General features: G+C 53.7%; 1 protein-coding gene across 1 annotated transcript; it reads left to right on the forward strand.

Annotated features, from left to right (window-relative positions):
- Positions 1 to 3,515: 3,515 nt before the first annotated feature.
- MLC1 (modulator of VRAC current 1) lies at positions 3,516 to 20,352 on the forward strand (the record flags this gene model as incomplete). Its single annotated transcript, XM_081249154.1, has 11 exons — positions 3,516 to 3,680; positions 5,127 to 5,216; positions 6,572 to 6,625; positions 6,868 to 6,969; positions 12,170 to 12,268; positions 12,637 to 12,708; positions 13,547 to 13,663; positions 15,583 to 15,639; positions 16,287 to 16,409; positions 18,545 to 18,694; positions 20,278 to 20,352. 11 exons carry the CDS (start codon positions 3,516 to 3,518, stop codon positions 20,350 to 20,352), a joined length of 1,104 nt encoding a protein of 367 aa, XP_081105280.1.
- Positions 20,353 to 21,138: the final 786 nt, after the last annotated feature.

Below are 21,138 nucleotides of genomic sequence, written 5' to 3' on the forward strand. Positions count from 1 at the left end.
ATTAGCATAAATTGTTCACAGTATTTCCTTACCATCCTTTTTATGTCTGTGTGATCCATTGTGATGAACCATCTTTCGTGCCTGATATTGGTAATTTATGTCTACCCTCTTGTTTGTCTTCATCAGTCTAGCTACAGGTTTATCAGTTTTATTTGTTTTTTCAGAAAACACCTCTTGGTTTCATTGGTTTTTCTCTATTTGTTATTTCCTGTTTTTGTCTTCTTCCTCCTCTCCCACCCCTGCCCGCCTCTACTGCCTCTCTCGTCCTCCACCTCCTTCTTCTTCTTCTACTTTGATTTGTGCTTTTCTAACTTTTTAAGGTGAAAAATTAGATAATGAATTTTGGAACTTTCTTCATTTTCGATATAAGTGTTTAAAAGTACAAATTTCTGTAAGCTCCGACTCAGCTGCATTGTACAAAATTTGACGTGTTGTATTTTCATTTTCCTTCAGTTTCTAATTTCCTTTGTGATTTCTTCTTTGACCCATGGGGTTATTTTAGCAGCATATTGTTTAGTTTCTAAATATTTGAGGATTTTCCAGATATTTTTCTGTTAATAATTTCTAATTTAATTTTGTCATGGTCAGACAATAAAACCTGGATGAATTAATTTAAAAAATGTATCGAGGCTTTCCTCCTTGTCTCCTTTCACAAATGTTCCATGTACTGTTGGGAACCATGGGTATCCTGGTATTGTTGGCTGGGGTCCAATTTAGCTTTGACGGGCATGTTTTTGTTTTACTGGGTCAGATCCCTCAGTCTGATCGACAGCCTGGGCCTCGCCTCTCCATAGATGCACAGTGTAATTACAACCCCTTCCTGAGAGGTGGGGAGATACTCGTTCCTTAAATGATATGAAGCACTGCTAAGTCCCTGTCTTGGGCTCATTGCTGGGAATACACAAGGAAGTGGGAAAGGCCCTGGGGATTTATTGGATAAGTGGGGAGAGACGTCCCAGAACAAGAGCGTGCAACACGGGGGCTGGGGAGCTGGGCCGGGCTTCCTGCAGGGTGCCAGAGCCAGGGTGACGTGCGTGGGAGCTTCCACGTCACAGGGCTGCCCCTCCCATCCAACAGCCCAAACCTCCCCTGGATTCTGGACTCTTCCACTCCACCTCATCAGCAGATCCACTTGACATCCAACAGACACCTCAGCCTCATCATCAAAACGAAACTCCTGACCTCTGTCTTCTCCATCCCAGGTGAGGCAGCTCCAGCTGCACCGCTCAGGCCAAGAACCTTCCCGTCTCCTGAACTCCTGCCCTCCTCACCCCACGTCGCTGGAACGGCAGATCAGGTTGGCTTGTGAAAGTCTATTGAGAATCCTGTCACTTCTCACCACCCCCACCGCTCTACCTCCATCCCCGCCAGGACCTGCTCTCACCTGCTGCCCTGCAGCCTGTGCTCCTCCCAGCTGGACTCTTCTGCCCAGAGCTTCCGAGCAAGTCCATCTCAGAGTCAAAGCCAAGCCTGTCTCCGTGTCCACAGGTGCCTCGTCCCTGGAGGCCTCACCTGCACCTTACCTCATGTGATCCTCGTGCCCACCATCCTCTAGCCTTGCCACCTCAGGGCCTTTGCACCTGCAGCAACTCTGCTCCCTGCCCGCCTCGCTTCCTTCCCAGTGAGGCCTTCCTTGTCTCCCCAGGTAGCACCTTCATCCCCTCCCTGGACTTATTTGCTGTCCCAGAGAGAGTCAAGTACGTCACCATAGAACACACCCATTTATTCTTCTTGTGTGCGCCCTTCCCCCCATTAGATTGTGGACTCCATGTGAGAAGGACCATGGCCTGCCCTGTTCACTTTGCAGATGTTCGCTGAACGGCGAGGCGAATGTTGAAGCATGAGCGGGACGTCGGCAGTGGAAGGCAGAGGAAGGGCTCTTGAGGAGCCAGAGTTTGTGTGAGGGATCGGGGCTTGTTCTAGAAACTGGTGTTGCCGCCAGACACGAGGAAGTTCTTCCCAGGACGCTTTGGGTGGTGTTTGTCCTATGATCTCTAATTCAAGGCAGCTTCTTTGATTTCTTAGAGAACAACTTTGGAAAGGCACAGAAATGGTGAAACCTGCTGAATGCTTTTCTTCAAACAAAGAGAGAAGTGAAGAGCTCCATTGGTCGGACATTTCCTGCTAGTTCCACTTACTGCTTTAAAAGACAGTTAAGAAGGAGGTTTGGGGGGTTTTTCAATCTATTTAAAATCCCTTCTTGACTTCACAGTTTGTGAAAATTAATTCGAATCCTTCTTGATTGGTTGAAAAATGAAGACAACAGAGCATCCCATGATTGGAAACTGAAGCCTTTGCTCAAGCCTGATGTGGGCTTGTGGTCTGAGGAGCCGGCTTTGCAGAATGCTCTTGTTTAGAGCCATTTAAGCGCTCCTGTGAGCACAAAGACTGGTGCTGTAATTGTGGGGCGCCAGCGTCTCTGGGCGAAGTGCCCTCCCGTCCTTTCCCTCTGCTTGGTGAGCAGAAAGAAAGGGCACAGCAGGACCCGGCGCTGCCCACAGGAACCCGCGGGTCAGAATCCCAAGCAGTTCAAGGGCCAGGTCAGCCACGTTGAGTGCAAATGTGTGTGAGACCTTGTGAAGGAGGTGTTCGTTGTGTGATCACAGGGGATGGAAAAGGGCTGCCAGAAAGGATGGAGAATAAGGCTTTGGATAAAAATGTGTTTGTTTCCAAAACAGGTACCCGGCCCTCCGGCCCGCCAGGATCCTGTGCTTGGTGCAGTTCTGCACTCGGGTACACCTTTTCTTCCGAGATGCCCACCCCAGCGCCTGCAACCTGTCTGCCTCCAGGGGACCTGACGAGGCCCCTCTGCTCCTGGCGGGGTTGGTGCAGGATGGAGCGGAACTCTGGGCCAGCAGTTATACAACCACCAAGAACTTTCCAGCATCCCTTGCTTCATGCCCTCATTGAAATTCAGGAAGCGGTCCTCCTTGCCTGGCTTAAGTGCAGTTCTGCCAGGCTTTTGTTCCGTCTGTGAATAGTTCTTGCTGGACGCCCAAGGCAGGGTGACTCTGTAACAGGAGCCCCTCACCCAGAGACCAGCGCTCCCACACCAGACCCGCCGCAGAGGTAAGTATGCAGACGGGAAACCCTCGTGTGGAGCACATCTGTGATCTCTTGTCCGGTTTGAAGTTTGGAGAAGCCAGCACATCATGGGACTCATAAATGAAGCTGCCAGTGGAAGTGAAATTGAGGGGGGCGGTGGGAGGGCAAAGCACTTAAAGCCTAAAGTCCTGCTGTGAATCTAGACTGTTCAGGTTTGTTTTCCTGGGAAAGTGATTTTATTCACTTGTGGAATTAACTGCTTATTTTCTTCTTACAGTACTTCTATACAAATGATATCTCTTTTACTGAAAACAACTTAAAAACAAGTATTTATTGAAAATCACTTCTTTGGGAGTTTTTTCAGAGTGATCAGAAGTGAAATTTGTAATCTTATCACAAATTAATAAGTGGCGGCGTGGTGAGTGCAGCCCTGCGGCCGCTAATGTCAGCCTTTGCCCCCCGGCAGCGCCATGGCCCGGGAGGAGCTGGGCTACGACCGGATGCCCCCACTGGAGCGCGGGCGGCCGGATGCGGGGAGCTACGCCCCGGACACCAAGCCCAGTGACCTTCAGCTGTCTTCCAGGCTGCCCCCGTGCTTCAGCCACAAGACGTGGGTCTTCTCCGTGTTGATGGGGGTGAGCAGCTCCGCGCCAAGCCCACGGAGACACCGTCCCCTCCGGGGTCCACTGCCTGGGTGCTGTTCCCAGATGGCCTGGGGAAGAGTAGCCCGGGGTTACTTCTGCCTCTGAGAGACTCACGGGTGGCGATGTGCTTATTTGCTGTGCTCTTTGAGTTATTTTCCTCAGTTGGTGAGGCTCTGTTCTGCTGGCCCTGCTGGCCTCTGGGCCGTGGCTGCTCTGTGTCCCGGCAGGGGTCGCACAGCCCAGGGCCCACGCTGAGCCTGCTGGCTCATGTGTTGTTCCAGGGCAGCCTCCACGACCCTCACCTCCTGGGGGTCTGCAGAGGTGGGGAGGAGGGGCCACGCTCGCAGGAGGGGCCTCTGGTGGGGTGGACAGCAGGACGGCGTCCACCAGGGCCATGGGACCAGGGCCATGGGACCAGGGCAGGCTGAGGGGACAGGGGACAGGGCCAGCAGGGAGGAGGGGGCAGGCCTGAGGGGACCTTGCCTGGGGTCCCGGGATGTCTCCCTTCCGATATGCTTGGATAAGCACTTGGACAACAGAAGAAGTCCTTTTGGCCTGAGCTGGCGTGGTCACCTGGGCTGGCCACTGGACGCGCCTCTCTGTGGGCGGGAGCTCGGGGGTCAGCGTGCCGGGGGCCGAGATCCAGGATCCGGGCTGGGGACTTGCCCCTCCCTGGGCCCCGGGCTCTGCGGAGCAGTCCCGCGGCACCCTGGTGGTCCTGCCCACCCTCCCCCCAGCCGCTACGCTGTGCCACTGAGACGGGAACTCCCACTGTGTGGGTCGAAGAGGACACTCCTCCCTCCAGCCCCTGGGTGGGCAGTGGGCAGCCGGTCAGCCTCCTCTCATTCCCAGGTCCTGGACTCTGTTGCCCGCAGCAGCCTGCGGCCACAGCCCTTGATCCCGCTGCCCTCTTCTCCCTGAGGGGTGTGCCTTGGCCTCCCCCGCCCCCCGGGCCCGTGGGCCCCAGTTCCCCCATTCCATGGGGTGTGCACGGCCCTCTGCCCACACCTGGGTCTGAGTGACCTTATACCAGTGACCTCGACCCCATGGCCTCACCCTGTGCAGTGAGTTTCTATCTTCGGTGTCTTGAGCGGGATGGGGTCGTGTGCTCGGCTCTGTGCCTGGACCTGGGGGGCCCTGAGGCCCCTGAAATTGCACATGTGGGGTGAAGGCATTTTCTGGGGAGTGGAGCCGCCATTTCTTGCTTTGAATTTTGACAGAGTCTCCTGTCCCCCAGATAAGTGTAGATGCCCATAACCTGCCCCTGGGGGAGGGTGGGCGGCTGCTGTCCTGCAGGGAGGAGTGGGGTCCGGCGGGATCCAGGCGTGGATGTCGGTGTTGTACAGAGTTAAGTTGTAGTCAGAGGGCTAGTTGTTCAGCCTCCTGATCTTCAGGCCTGACTGTGTTGTCACCCGAATTCATGCTGCTGTTTTGCAGAGCTGCCTGCTTGTGACCTCGGGGTTTTCCCTCTACCTGGGAAATGTGTTTCCTTTAGAGATGGATTACCTACGCTGTGCTGCAGGTTCAGTGAGTAGCGGTCCTGTGTCGGCACTGACGTTTGAGGTTATGCACCTGGGTTTTTTGCTCTGAGATGTACCCGCTGCTGTCACTCGCTCCTCATTCAAACTCTCTTCCTATACTTTGCCTTCGAATAGCATCTGTTGCTTTTGAAAATGCTCTATGAGGGAAGTCTATCTTACCCCACAGACTCCAGAGCAAGAAACAGCACTTTGATTTCCAACACGCAGGTGCATGCTGCTCCAGGCTGCCCCATGAGCTGGCAGGGAAGCCCCTCCGTGGTTTGGGGGCCACACCCCCACCCCTCCCCGAAGCTTGTACCTGCTTCTGGACTCAGAGTCGAGGCCTGGGGAGCCACCAGTCCTCATGGGGAGACGACCAGTGACTCCCGCCAGCTCAAGCACAGGGCACATCCCCTGGGGTTTGGGGGACCCTCTCGCCCATCTGCTCTCCTGTTCCAGCCCTGTCAGCATCCCCAAATGTCTGAAAACACAAGACAGATGCAGCTGTCCTTACCCTGTACCCCCCCCACAGGTTGCCCAGCCTCCACTCCCTTAGAAGAAAACCCCTTGAAAGAATTTGACCCGTTTCCTGCCCCTCTCTCTGGAACCTCCTAGGTGGCCCTTTGTGCTCACCACTGGAGCAGCCCTGGTTGGCGGTCACAGGGACCTCTGACCTCTGACTCAGATGGCTCCAGGGCCACGCTGACCTAGGCCGATGTCCCAGCAAAATCTTCGGTTGCGTCCTTCACCCCCAGAGGTGATGGGCTGGGGAGACCAGTCACGTGGTCCCACTGGCTCTTCCGTCGGTGGCCAGCCCCCATCCGACCCCTGCTGGGCTCACCCACCCCACCCCATCTCCCACTGCAGGGTCTGGGCGGGGAGGTCCCGTTGCTGCAAGAGTGACACCGGCATGGCCCACGGGACCCAGGCTGGCCCCCCAACTCCCCCCCGCCCTGACCCCAGACTGGCCCTCTCCCTTGTCCTTGGCTCCGGGGATGCAGTGGGGACCTCTGGCAAGGACCCCGGGGGCCCTGGGGCCCCTGAGCATTTCTGCTCCTTCACACGCAGATGGTTTTCCCTTTCTGCGTGATTCTTACCAAGGTGTGCCTGATCTCGGGCCACAGGAAGCTACATCCGCTTCTAAGCACGTCCAGCTAGGACAGTCTTCATTTCGGTGTCTTTTTCATCATCAGAACAATTAAAACTCTTTCCAGAATTATTATTTTGAAAGACCCAAGACCCTTCAGCGTCGAGAGGGACCACTGCGTCTGATGGAGGGGGACATGTCTCATGTCTCAGGCCGTGTGGGTTTTCAGGACACAGAGTGACCAGCAGGGGCGCTCACCTGCTCTCTCTTTTCAGTGCATCCCCTCAGCCATAGTGAGCTTCGCTGTCTGGAGGAGAAACATCAGCGCGGTGAGTCCAGCCTTCTGTCTGCACCCTCTGCAGCCCTGCACCCACACCATGGGGCTTCGTTCATCCCCCCTCCCTCTGCCCCCAGGAGGGTGGAGGGGCCCGAGCTTGCAGGCATCCCCCCAGCTGACTCTAGGTGCCCCATCCTTGGGATGGGTGATTAATGCCCCATTATGTGGTTGAATGTCACTTGGTTTCTTTCTTCACACAAAGGAGAACGAAACCCCTCCTGTCTTGTTTTCCAGATTCCCAACTTCCAGATACTGTTTGTGTCCACGTTTGCTGTCACCACGACGTGTTTGATCTGGTTTGGATGCAAACTTGTCCTGAACCCGTCAGCAGTAGATGTGAGTCCCTGGAAAGCCACATGGGTCCTCCCAGGGTCACAGGAGCCGAGGGCTCTGGTCCCACTGGGTCTGCTGAGCCCTGTGGGCTCGGAGTTGGTGTTAGTGAGCTATCTGCCGGGTAGTTACACCAGAGATGTGTATCGTAGCTCTTGAGTTTGAGAATTTCATTTAGGCTTCTGAAGAAAAGAGTTGTCTTTAACGCTTTCACTGTTTTCGGTGGACGAATTCACTGATTTTTGTATCTCTTTCACAACAGTTCTTAAACATTAACAGTAATGTAATAACATCTTTCATCAGATCTGCGATACAGCTGACATAAGTTGCCCTGTTACTTTATGTTCCGTTAAGAAAAATGGAAGAGTCTTGTCATTTAAATTACAATGCAGCAGAAAAAAATCTCTAGGAAACAGGACCTGATCAGAGATACCTCTGCTCTGTGTTCAACACATTTTCTTTAAGATCAGGAAGAGGATGTGGTGGCCCGAGGACGTCTCAGCCAAGTGTGTTAGGGCATGAAAAATGGACAGACACGCGGATCTGAAAGGAGCGCCTGTGCTGCCATCTTCTGCAGAAGAGACGATTTTCTGCTTTCTTGACATTTGGATTATTAAGCCCACGTAGCATGGTTGCTGGATGTGAAAATCAAGTAAAACAGTTGTTTGTGCCAGAAACAGAGATTTTGGAAAATGTTATTTAATTACAGATATCATTTTATAAAGTTCCTGGGAATAAACCTAACAAAAAGTCTGGAGACTCTTTTGTAGAAAATCATAAAGCCTCGCTGAGAACTACGATGGTTCTTTACCAAAGAAAGCCTACGCGGAAGTGGGCGCCTGTCCCATGGGTCCAGAGCAAGTGTGCCTGCAGGCAGGACCCAGCAGGTTTAGGTGGTGACCAAGGGCCGGGGTGGAGCCCCCTTGAAGAACATGTTTGGGGACTCACCCGCACCCCACAGCTGTCCCAGCAGGACAGGAGAGCCGCCCCTGACCAGTTGGCCCAGGCAGCCCCACGTGCGCGGCCGCAGCTCCGGCCCAGAGCACAGCCGTGACCAACCTGGGGGGGCCCTGCCCCCAGCCCGCCCACCATGAAGCCGCAGCCAGTCGTCCCGCAGACACAAGGAGCACACTCTGTACGGAAGGGGACATGTTCTCTTGGAGTGGCCGGCCGGTCCCAGGGTACGTGAGGAGCCTTGGGAGAAAGTCAAGGGCAGCAGGGGACTGCGCCGGGTGCTCACCAGCAGGAAACCACAGCGCCAACGCACAGCTCAGAGGAGCCACACTAGTAATCAGAGGAGGTCAATGAAAGCCACAGGAGTTGCCCTTTCCAGCATCGGGACAGGCAGGAGCCCAGGGTGGTTCCCTCACGTCCGGCAACTCCTATGCGCTGCTGCAGGCTCTGTGGAAAAGTCTGGAATTTGCAGGTCCTTTCTGAAGAAGTACATACACTGGGGAACCCCATGGCACAAACCCTGGAGAGACATGCACACATGTGACCAGGCGGTGTGTTCCTAGCAGCCCTGTGGATCGTGGCGAAAACCCCAAACCAAAACAGATAATCCAACGTCCATTACCTAGGATGGTGCCCGCCAAGTGCACAAAATGGATGAAGAAATTGTGAAAGATGCATGAAGCTTCCTGCTCACAGCCTCCTCCTACTGGATGGCCTCCCCTGGAGCTGAACCTGCATCGCCCCCAACCCAGGCCCCAGCGCCAGAGCCCGCCATTAACCAGACCCTCAGGCTCCTGCCACCTCGAAGGTCCAGCCAGGCCATGTGGAGGACACGAAGCTTGGACACCTAAACACGTGGAAGGACCCCAGGACCACGATGTCAGGACCACCAGTGTCCAAACACAAGGTCACAAATGGTGAAACAGGAAACTCTGCAGCGTGAGGTCGCTCAGGAAAGGGGCTGCTCCCCTCCCCTGTCTCCCTGTTGAGCCAGGCGCTGGACTTGCACCTCCGCCCTGGGGACAGCCACGCGGGGCTTCGCTGTAGAGTCTCTGCTCCCTCTTTCCCACCTGCCATCCCTGCCTTGGCTGCTGCATGTCCGCCATGGGCACCGCTTTCTTTAGGGAAGGATCCAGCTCCACAGCCTCTGACGCTCCCAGTTCCACAACTGGGCCGACGTGGCACATGTCTTCGGGGTCCTCGTAGGCCGGGGAGGGGCGTAAGTCCACCTGGATTCAGCTAAGTCCAGGACACACCCTCACTGCCAGTGGGAGGCTGCCAGGTCCCATAGCCTTTCCCACACTTGGCGTCCCCAACAGCCCCTGTTTTCCCGTCTGATGACGGTGCTGTGGCTTGCTGTTACCTCAGGTCACACTCTCTGATCACTAGTACTCTTGAGCCCCTCTTCCTGGGTGTTTGCCCTCTTGGGCTTCCTTCCTGTCCTTGGCTTGTCCTAAATCAGGGGTCTCTTCCTGTGAGCCCAGCACTTGCTGTCACACTGTGTGTCACGCTTTTTATTGCGGCTTCGTGACTCCAGTTGTCTTCCTTCTCCAAAGCTGACAGCTCTTATTTCAAATGTATTTCAGGATAAGTTTATTGAGTTCCTCAAAAAATACAGCTGGGATTCTATTACGATTACTTGATGTTTACAGAGTAATTTTGTGAGAATTGACACCTTTATTGTGTGGAGTCATCCCACTGAGAGCATAGACTGTCTCTCTACTTACTCACATCATCTCTGTCCTTTATTAGGGTTGGAAAGTTCCGTGTATTCTTGGTTACATAATCCCTAGATGATTCACAGATGTGTTGCTAGTATGAATGGTGTCTTATTTATTAAATTATATCTTTAGATGGCTTATTGCTAGTGCAGAGAAAGGCTACTGATTTTCATTTTTTCTTTATTTTGAAATATTTGAGACTGGAAAGAATTTGCACAAATAGTACAGAGCATTCCTGTGTATCCTTCATCCAGTTTTCCCCAATGAGAGCATCTTACGTGGTCAAATCAGGAAACTGACATTGACACACGTTAACTTAGACCTTATTCATATTGTACCGGTTTTTAAAAATGGATTTTTATAAGTGGACTTTGTGCCTGGAAGCTTTGCTGGACTCGTATCCTCCGAGTTTTCTGTAGGTTATGTTGGTTTCTCTATGTAGGTCACCCTATCATCTGCAAATAACGACAGTTTAAACGCTCCTGTTCAGTCTAACATTCTTGTTCCTTTTTCTCTATCGCTTTGGCCAGGACTTCTGCTACCGTGGGACTCTCTGTCTTATTCCTGATTTTAAATAGGTTGTATCTAAAGGGTTTCCAATAAGTTTTTTTTTTAACTTATTTTTGGCTGCTTTGGGTCTTTGTTGCTACTCGCAGACTTCCCATTGCAGTGGCTTCTCTTGTTGTGGAGCACGGCCTCTAGGTGCGCAGGCTTCAGTAGTTGTGGCTTGTGGGCTTTAGAGCACAGGCTAAGTAGTTGTGGTGCATGGGCTTAGTTGCTCTGCGGCATGTGGGATCTTCCTGGACTAGGGATTGAACCTGTGTCCCCTGCATTGGCAGGTGGATTCTTAACCACTGCGCCACCAGGGAAGTCCCCTTTGTCCGGTTTTAGAACCAGGGTTATACTGGTCTCATAAAATGAACGAGGCAGCTCTTAGCTCTTTTTTGTTTTTTGCAAAACCTTGATATGATAAGAAGTCACTGCTTCTAGAAAGTTTGGTAGAACTCACTCGTAAAATCATCTCCATCCGGGGCTGTTGGTGAGGGGTAGTCTTTCATTATTAGTGTTAAAGTTTTCTTTCTCTTCTTGTGTCAAATTTTGGGTTTTATATTTTTATCAAAAGTTTATCCATATCATGCAGGTTTTCGAAATTATTATAGTCGTTCATAATCTTGCTCACTATTTTTAATTAAAGACAAATATTTTAGTTATTTCTCCTTTTCACTCTGAAATGTAATTTATATCTCTACTGTATCTCTTATTAGTCTTTTCGAAGAACTGGCTTCACTCTGTTAACCTCACTTTGTATTCCTGGTTGTCAGTCTCTGCCTAGAACCCTGATGAAACAGACGTGGGATTATCTTAAAAAGTCACCCATTTATTATTGATTTCTAATATCACTACATTAGGGTCAGAATGTACAACCTATAATGTATTGATTGTTCAGAATTTACCAGGGTTTGTTTTGTGGCCTAATAGATGATCAATTTTTGTTAGTGTTACACAAATGGTACAAAAGAATGAAAATTCTATGTTTTATTTTGCATGTACAGTTCTGTAGATCCAACTTATTAGTTGCATTCGTTTTTAAATGTAGAATTTTTAAAAATCATCATTGAGGGTATAGTGAGGCCAAGAGATCAGGAGACGACTGCCACTGCAAAGACAGTTTATCACAGGTCCCAAGGGGAGGGGGCCCCAGGGCCGGTCAGGAGGCAGGGAGCGGGGACACGTGGGCAGGAGCCTTCACTGGGGTTTCTGCTGGGAGAGATGGGAGGCAGGGTGAGCAGGCTCAGACCTGCCAGCGTGAATAATCTCGGTGGGCTCAGGGTGGAGGGCCTGCCCAGGTGATTGGGGCAGGTGGCGGGAGAGGCCCATAGAGGCTCTTGATTGGTTGGTTTTATTTTATTTTATTATTTTTTTGGCCGCACTGCATGGGATCTTAGTTTCCTGACCAAGGATTGAACCTGGCCACGGCAGTGAAAGTGCTGAGTCCTAACCACTGGACTGCCAAGGAATTCCCGAATGGTTGGTTTTATATCACACAGTTAAATCAACTTTGTTGGTGTACTGTCCTGTGGATTTAAACACAGGCATGGATTTCTGTAACTGCCAACAGTCAGGACATGCATCAGCTCCGTAACCCCCAACCCCCTGGTGTTTTCTCTTTGGGACAATTATGCACAGAGCTGCTATAAACGTGGGCAAGTTTTGGTGTGAACGTAAGTTTTCATCCCTTTAAAGTAAATACCCAGGAGAGACCAACCACCAAGGAAGGTTGAGATCAGGGCAGACTACAACCCGAGGGCCAAATCCAGCCCTTGAGCCAACAATAATTTAAAATAAAAAACCCACCAACCAACAAACAAAAAGATATACGTGAGTCAGAGGTGTGTGCCTGCATCTGGCTTTGGACAGAAAAGTTGCCGAGACTTTGAAGAGGCATCTAAGCCCCTTCGTGGGATTGTCCACGTTTACGGGATGAAAGTGAAGAAGCCGGTTTTACAGACGTATGTGTTCTCCTTTGGCAGATCAATTTCAATCTGATTCTGCTGCTTCTGCTGGAGCTTTTCATGGCGGCCACGGTGATCATCTCTGCGCGGTCCAGCGAGGCGCACTGCAAGCAGAAGGTCGGTCAAGCCTGAGGCACGGCTGCACTGCAGACCTGGCTGCGGAGCGAGGTGCCAACGGCCCCGGGGAGGCAAACCTGGGGATGCAGCACCACCTCCTCCGTAGCCTGATCCTGATCAAGTAACACCACCCCCACGCCCCAGTAGTGTTACATGCAGAGACCAAGTCCGCCTAAAGTATCACCTTGTAAACTAGGACTTCAGCAATCAAACACATTTTCACATGCAACGAGAAGGTCTGTGTTTGAGCTTTTGTGCTGAAGCCTGAAGATCCAGGAGCGTCTTCCAGATGCTCACGTTTCAGACAATCACCCGAGCGACGGCCTGGACGGACGGCCACCCTGTGATGAGGTTTTGTTTCTTTTCAGGGCTCCATCTCCGAGAGCACCAACATTCTGTATGAAGTGACATTTCCTGCTCGGGTCCTGAAATCCTATTCCGTAAGAAAAGCTTTTCTTTCTCCTTATTTTATTTCCTTGTGGGGGGAGTACTAGATAAATATGGTGTAGGCATGTCCCTGGTACATGAACTGTGTTGGTTGACAGTACACTCCCTTTTACTCTCAATGTGTCCATAAATTATATGTTGTGTTTTCACTCGCTTATGTCCTCTCCAAAATTTTTTAGTCTACTCGTTCTATTACTGAAAGATCTGTTAAAAGCCTCCCAATCTGTGGGCATTATCGATTTGTCTTTGTAATTCTGTAGCTTTTCACCACAGAGTTTTGGAGCCTGGGTTTTTAGGTACACGAAAGTTTAGAATTCCTTCCTTCCTTCCTTTTTTAAAAAAAATTTTTTTTTAATCATTACGAGCAACTCTCTTTAGTAATGGCTTTTGCCATAGAACATATAGTGTTAACTACATCAGTTATCTCCTGGTTAATATTTTCCCAGTGTATCTTTCCCTCTTCTTCCAGCTCTTCCTGTCCTTTCATTTGGGCAGTTTCTGTACAGAGTGTTGGTGCCGTTTGAATGGAGCTGGTTCACTCAGAGTGCAATTCCTGACACTTTCATATTTATTTCTCCATCTTTTTGTTTCCTATTTTCTATGCCTTTTCCCACCTTCCTTTGAATTGGCAGGAGCTTCTTCCTTCCCTTTCCCATGAATTTGGGTTGGAAATATGCGTTTTCGATATCCCCTTGGAGGTTATCCTCAGCATCTCAGCACGGGGCGCCCTGATGCTCTGCCCTGAACTCACAGGACCCTCTGCACCCCCGCCCCCTTCCAGGGACCCCGGGGAGCCTGCCCGTTCCCCTGAGTGACACTCTCTGCCCCCAGGTCATCGAGGTGATCGCCGGTGTCTCCGCCATCCTTGGAGGGGTCATCGCTCTGAATGTGGATGACGCCATCTCAGGCCCGCACCTTTCGGTGACGTTCTTTTGGATCTTAGTGGCCGTGAGTACACCCTGGGCGGCCCTCGTCAGTGTGGCCGACCTTTGAGCTCGGTTTTGGGGCAGTCAGGCAGGAAAGCAGCAGGAAGAGGGGCGGGGGTGGGGAGTGGGTGCTGCTGGGCCGAGCAAGATGCTTCCCAGGTCCTTGTGGGCCCCAGACCAGGGCGATTTTGGAACCGAGGATTAAATGAGTCGGGATGTTAGCTGGTATTATTATTATTATTTTAAAACTGGCTTGAGGATACCAGTACCTCATACAGATGTATTTTTGTAATCATGATACTATTTACTCCCTCAGATTAGCTATTATTTTTTTTATATATAAATTTATTTATTTATTTTTGGCTGTGTTGCTGCACGCGGGTGGGGGCGAGTGGGGGCTACTCTTTCATTGCAGTGCACGTGCTTCTCATTGTGGTGCCTTCTCTTGCTGCAGAGCACGGGCTCTAAGTGCAGGCTTCAGTAGTTGTGGCTTGCAGGCTCTAGAGCGCAGGCTCAGTAGCTGTGGCACACGGGCTTAGTTACTCCGCGGCATGTGGGATCTTCCCGGACCAGCGCTCAAACCCGTGTCCCCTGCATTGGCAGGTGGATTCTTAACCACTGCGGCACCGGGGACGCGGTAGCTGCTATTAGTATTTTATATTTTTTGTATTAGTTTCCCTGAAAAATACTTGTTTTATTATTTTATAACATATAACATTCATATTGTTTTATAATACGTTTTAAAATGTAATACATTTATATTATTTTACATTGAATACAACTACTGTAAATGCCTAGCACCGCACCTGGTGCTTGGTAAGTGCTTACTGACTACACGGTCACTGTTCTAAACATGGGCCTTTCATCCTCTTATAAGTAAGTCCGAGTTGACTTACGTAATTTAATGTTGTTTAGCGTTTAGCTGAAATGCAGCCCGGGGAACACATGGCCCCCAGGCTTCGGCCTCCCTTGGTTGTGCTGCCGGCTGGATGTGGGCTGCACATCCGTTTGGAGCAGCTGCGATGGGCCCCTGCACACCCGAGTTTCCACGTGTCACGTGATGCCCCCAAACCACAGGCTCTTGTGCTTTGTGCTCCCACACCAAGGGCCTGGGCATTTCCTTTTCCTTTGTGGGCGTGTGGATGGGTAACTGGGACCCGGACACACTTGGGCCCAGCAGGCTGTGCTGGGCTGGGGCAGCGGACCCCTGGGTGCCTGGACCCCCAGCTGGGGGGCAGGTGGATAGCAGGGGGCTGGGCCCAGCACTCAGCAACCTTGAGGAAGCCTTGTGCTCCCCTGAGCTTCCCTCTGCCTGAATCGTGTAGAAATAAATCAAGCTCCTTAAAATAAGTGGGAAAAGGCATTTATTGATTACAAAGGCACCGGAATGCTGGTCCAATGGAGGAGCCCCCAGTGGTCAAACATGGTGGGCAGGGGCACGGTGTCTCCAGGGGCCCTGAGTCTGATAGTCCAACCGAGCCCGCCAGCGGCCAGCTGGTGCTCCCTCCAGAAATGCAGCATCGTGAAGGCGGCACCGCTGAGGGTCCGCTGAGGCCTCCCCATCAAGGATGCCAGCGAACTGACAAGAAACATGAAGCGTGATCATCGACTGGGTCCTGAGCTGGGAACAGAGCCAGCTGGACCAGGACATCATCAGGACAATTGCAAGTTGGAACACAGACGCTGCCTTGGACAAAGCTGCTGAGTCTGTGTTACATTTCCCTGGTGCGGTGTTGAATCCAGACGGAGCGGTAGACACACACACGAGTATTTGGGGGCGGGTACCACACCTGAGGGAGCAGGTGCGTGGGTTCCAGAGAGGCTCTGCCTCTCTTGCACGGATCCCCCAGGAGGGCCCGAATCAGCACGGGAGGGTACGTGTTTGGGATCTGACTTGCTGGGCTCTCACCTCTGAAGCCTTTCTTTTTCCTTTTCTCTTAGTGTTTTCCAAGTGCCGTTGCCAGTCACGTGACAGCAGAGTGTCCCAGCAGATCTCTGGTAGGTGAAGCCCGGCCGGGTTCCAGGCACCCTCGGAGCGACCTGCTGGGCTGGGCGGGGTCAGGGGCGAGCATCTGAGGGGCGTCTGCAGGCTGCGGGCTTGAGGGGGCCTTGCGACTGTCCAAGGGCTGGGCTGTCTGTGGAAGTAAGCAGAAATGGCCCATTTGGCATAAGAGTCGGGAGAGATTCCTGGGACTCAGCAGAGGCGGCGTCCTGACTGGCTGTGGGTGTCGGACAGTGACAGTCGCTAAACCAGCCCAAATGCCCTGCAGCGTGAGCGTCCGAGCTGGTGCTGAGCTCAGCCGACACCTGGGCCTGCGTGGCCTCTGGGCCAGGCATGGCTCTCCGAGGCGGGAGGGCCGTGGGAGGTCGCAGGAGCAGGTCGGAGGGCACTGGGAAGAGGCCATCAATTCCTAAGTGCTATCTTATCAGCAGAGCGAATTGCGCCTAAGTTGAGAAAACTTGCGGGACACATGGTGAGCTTTGAATTAACGGGCAAACCGAGCACAGAGACTCAGCAGGTGCCCCACGCTGGACACAGACACACGTCAGCTCGTAACTCCCGCTGTGTGATTGCTGGGCCGCACCCTCTGTCCGGGCAGCAGCTCCCAGACCCCGACCTCCCACTCTTGTCTGCTTCCCACCAGGTGGAGGTGCTGATAGCCATCTGCAGCCTCGCGGCCCCGCTGCTGTTCACAGCCTCGGGGTACCTGTCCTTCAGCGTAATGAGAATCATGGATGTCTTTAAAGATTACCCGCCAGCCTTCAAGGTGGGTGTTCTTTTATTTTATTTTAAACTCTATAGAAACACGATGCCGCTGAGCAGCACTGAGACGCTGCCCACGTCGGGGCAGATGGCCGGAGCTGGCTTTGCACATGGCCTGATGTGCATGGAGCTGGTTCTGCTAATTTGCTTTTCTCCGTGGACAGTGAGGCGTCTGTGCACCGTCCTCTGATACCCGTTCCGCCTGGCACTGCTCAGCTGCTTCTGTTCTCCTCTGGGCTGCTCTGCCCTGAGCAACCCCCCAGACACCCCTCTTCACTGGTGTCTTACATTTTTTGGCCCTGTTCCCATCCACTTGCTTTTTTTTTTTTTTTTTTTTTTTTGCGGTACGTGGGCCTCTCACTGTTGTGGCCTCTCCCGTTGCGGAGCACAGGCTCCGGACGCGCAGGCTCAGTGGCCATGACTCACGGGTCCAGCCGCTCCGCAGCATGTGGGATCCTCCCGGACCAGGGCACGAACCCGCGTACCCTGCATCGGCAGGCGGACTCTCAACCACTGCGCCACCAGGGAAGCCCTGTTGTTTTTACGTAGTTAAATTTGTCAATATTTTCCTTTATTGCTTCTAGATTTTAAGTCACAATTAGAAAGGCTCGTACTTGTGTTTCCGCAGGAGTTTAGCCTGGAGTGCAGCAGTTTAGCCTGGAGTGGGCCCCATTGGACTTTCCTCAAATGGCTCGTGGTTCAAGCACTGTTTATTAAAAAGCCCACCTTTTCCTCAGTCGTCTGAGGCTCTGCCTTTATCACGCACTGAGCTCCGGTCTGTTTGCGTCTGTTTCTGCCCTGACGGTCCCCCCTCGGCCGGTCTGTGCCGCCAGGTGCACCCCGGAGGTTTGCACCGGGCATTGCCACCTGGCCTGCTCGATGCCTCGTGGCCGGCTGTCCTGCGTTTTGGGTCTGACTCACTTCTGTCGCTTGCTAGTTCTTCTTTATGAATGCTATTTATTTATTTATTTATGCATCCATTTATTTATTTATTTATTTATTTATGGCTGCGTTGGGTCTTTGCTGTTGCGCGCGGGCTTTCTCTAGCTGCAGTGAGCGGGGGCTACTCTTCGTTGCGGTGCGCGGGCTTCTCATTGCCTCATTGCGGCGGCTTCTCTTGCTGTGGAGCATGGGCTCTAGGCACACAGAGCTTCAATAGTTGCGGCATGTGCGCTCAGTAGTTGTGGCTCGCAGGCTCTAGAGCACGGGCTCAGTAGTTGTGGTGCACGGGCTTAGTTGCTCCATGGCATGTGGGATCTTCCCAGAACAGGGCTCGAACCCGTGTCCCCCGTGTTGGCAGGTGGATTCTTAACCACTGTGCCACCAGGGAAGTCCCTATATGAATTTTAGAATCACCCTGCCTGGCTCTAGATAGCCAGCCCAATGTTGCATTTTTTAAAAAACTGGACTCATGGTTAAATGTGCACATAAACTTCAGAGCTGTTGAGTCTTTTTTGTTTTTTTTTAACAGTGACATTTTCTGGGCTCTTCTTTGTCTTAACGTCACGTTGTTTTGTATTTCTGAGGCTAGAAGGACACCCCTGCAGTGTGGGAGGGGCCAGTGCTCTGTGGATGTCCTTGCAGCCACTGGGGCTTCCTCTAGTCCTGGGAAGACCCCTCTCCTCACCAGCAGCCAGTGCCGGACCCTCTAGCTTCGAGACTGATCTGTTGATGGCGCCTGTGTCCCGCCGCCCCGGACCCCGCCCCTCTCTCTCGTCCGGCTCGGGGCCTCCACAGCAGACCTCCGCCCCATCTGGGCACCCTCGGCGAGGCCACGGGTGGTTTCAGTGGCTCCACTGTGGACCTGAGTAGTTGTTGGGAGGCCTGGACGACTTGACCCGGGCAGCGGCACCATCACGGGGCTTGGCTGCCTGCGGGTCATCTTTGTGTCCCTCTGTTAAACCCAGAGCAGAAGTGATTTCCTCAACTCTCTTTCACTGAGACAGAATGTTACTGCTCAGGCTGGTGACATAATAGGGCACAGTGGAGTGAGAGCCTGAAACCGCTCCACACAGACTGCTGCAGGGCTCACGGTCTGTGCTTCGGGGCCACGGCCTGGGAAGCCATGGGGCCTGGGGGCGGCTGAGAGCCAGAAGAAGAGGCCCTGGGCTGCTCACCGCCTGTCTCCACCCCCTGCAGTCCTACGACGCGCTCCTGCTGCTGCTGATGCTGGAGCTGCTGCTGCAGGCGGGCCTCAACACGGCCACGGTCATCCAGTGCGTGCGCTTCAAGGCGGGCGCATCCTGGGACGGTGCACAGACTGGCCCGCAGGGACGCCCGGCGGGAGAGGTGAGTGGCCTCCGAGCGAGCGTGGCTCTCCGTCCCGTCCTGTCCCTTCCCGTCCCAGTGGGGCTATCTTCCCAGGGCCCTGGGCAAAGCGACGCCCACCTGCGCTGACTTCTTTCAAGACCCGTTGGGTCACTTCGTATTTTTTAAAACACCCCAGAAAAATCTTGGAAAGGTACAATACGTTATACGCTTTTTAAGCCAGCCAGGCAAACACAAATCCATTTCTGGAAAGGTATTATGGACTGAATGCTTCCAGTTCTACTCTTACACATGTAGAAGAGAACGTGGCAAATGTCTGCATGGATCACAGAGCTTTCCCTCCTGCGGGTGCCCACTACAGACGTGGCGTCGGCGACCCCTGGCCAGCGGGCTCTGAGGGTCACGCCAGCCCCTCGGCCAGGCTCAAGGCCGCTGCACTTTCCCCAGTCCCTGACTCTTGTCCCCCACAGCTGAAAGGCTCCTCCCCGTGAGCTGCCCACTGTGGTGCTTTTACTGGGCAAACCTGCCCACTGTCCTCCAGGTGCACGATGCTCCGTGTACCTGGGGGGCTGCTGCAGGGCCCTCCAGGGCCACCCTGGGTGGACCGGGCACTCCTCCCGCCCAGCTACCACCCAGGCCCACCCCGTCTCACGTCCTGCTCTCCTGCTGTCCTGAAACATGTCCAGCGCGGCCAGCCTCCTGCCTTCATCACCCTGTCGCCCCACGAGGCTGCTCCCGCCCTTCCTGGGGGACGCACTCCGGCCCTTGGCCCTTCCTCAGCTACCCTACATGCTCCACCTCTCCCTTCGTTGCACTTCTCACATGGCGTCGTTTGGTTGTTGTTTTTACCCGGTTGTGGTCAGTCCCCGGCGGGGTTGGCCTTGTCCCTGGGTTCCACGTGAGGCCCCCCTGGTTCTGTGTCAGGACGCCAAGGTGCAGCGTCAGGCCGATGAATCCTCCCCCCATGTTCCAGAGCTGCCAGTTCTGGGGGCTTGGGGGTGCTGAGCCGGGCAGCTGTCCTCCCTGTTTGGTGACCGCTGCCTCAAGCGTCCTCCCTCCCCTGCTGTCATGCCCCTGGAGATGCCTTCACAGCCTCCGGGGCCAGGTCAAGACCGCTTCTCTGTGGAGTGTCCAGCCTCTGCCCCCAGGAAGAGCTTGGAGGGACTTACCCCTGCACCCTGGTGTGTATCATTCCACAGTCAGCAGTATTTACTCAGCACCTACTGAATGCAGACGCTGCTCTGCCAGGTGCTGGGATGCAGACCCATAGGAAGAGGCCTCACGAGGCAGGGGCAGGTTCCACCTGAGCCCCCGGCTCCCCGGCTGTTGGGAGGATGCCCACTCACGGCAGCCTCCCACCCCCTATCCAGAGCCCACCCCGCAGACCAGGCCCCGCCCCTGCGGAGGACATGTGCTCTGGGTCGTGGCCGGAGGTGCCGGGGCTCTGGGACAGCAGAGTAGTGAGAGGGAACTGAGCCTCCTTCCTGCTTCCTGCTGCCGGGGCTCTGGGACAGCAGAGTAGTGAGAGGGAACTGAGCCTCCTTCCTGCTTCCTGCTGCGTGGGTGGCCCGGGACAAATAACTCTTTGCCTGTCTCAGTCACAGGTGGCCAGAAGCCCCCTGAAGGAGTTTGACAAGGAGAAAGCGTGGAGAGCCGTCATGGTGCAAATGGCCCAGTGACTGTGGACCCAGCTTGTTAACTTAACGCACAGGCGCTAGTTGTCCCTGAGCCACGACCTTCCAACTCGCCCCTCCCCTTTCGTAGGGCAGGCTGGGCTGCAAGGTGGAGTTTTCATTTCTTACGGTAGTTTAATTTTGAAATAGGCAAACTGGGGGGGTTGGAATCAGTTCAGTGCTCCCGAGGTGTCCTAACCACAGGAGCAGTGGCATGGGGCCCCCAGGTGAGGGAGGGGCCCACGCTAGAGCTGAATTCTCCAGGGGCTGATATTTGGGCAACCACGGGTCTCTGGGTTCCCGGTCCAACCAGTGACCGGCTGCCGGTGTCTGCTCCTCCAAACCTCGCCCGGCCTCCCTGCCCCGCCTTTGTTGAGCACCTACTGTCCGCAGCCAGCACACACACCGCGCTAAGCCGTGCGTGGATCTCACCCATTTTGGCTCTTCTCTTCTTGGGGGCCCAGCCCACTGAGTGAGCATGGATTCCTTGACGAGGGCAGAGCTGCTTCCGCCCTGTATCGAGAGCCCGTGGAGCCAGTTCCCCCAGAGCGGGGGGTGCAGGACAGCCCCGACCCCCAATGCGCAGCTTTCCCCATGTGAAACCCACCTGCCTGCATTTCTGCTGTCTCTATACTTAAACCCAGTCTTTCCGGAAGGGCCCCTGTTCTGTGGCCCTGGTCCATGTACGGGTGTCCTACACGGCCAGTGGAGACCCAGCTCAGCAGAGGTCAGCCTGCACCTGTCCTGAGCCCTCTGTCAACAACACTGGGGTCGACCCCGTCCACTGTGGCA

This window comes from Mesoplodon bidens, assembly GCF_964165515.1.
Source record: "Mesoplodon bidens genome assembly, chromosome: 11".
Lineage (NCBI taxonomy): Eukaryota > Metazoa > Chordata > Mammalia > Artiodactyla > Ziphiidae > Mesoplodon > Mesoplodon bidens.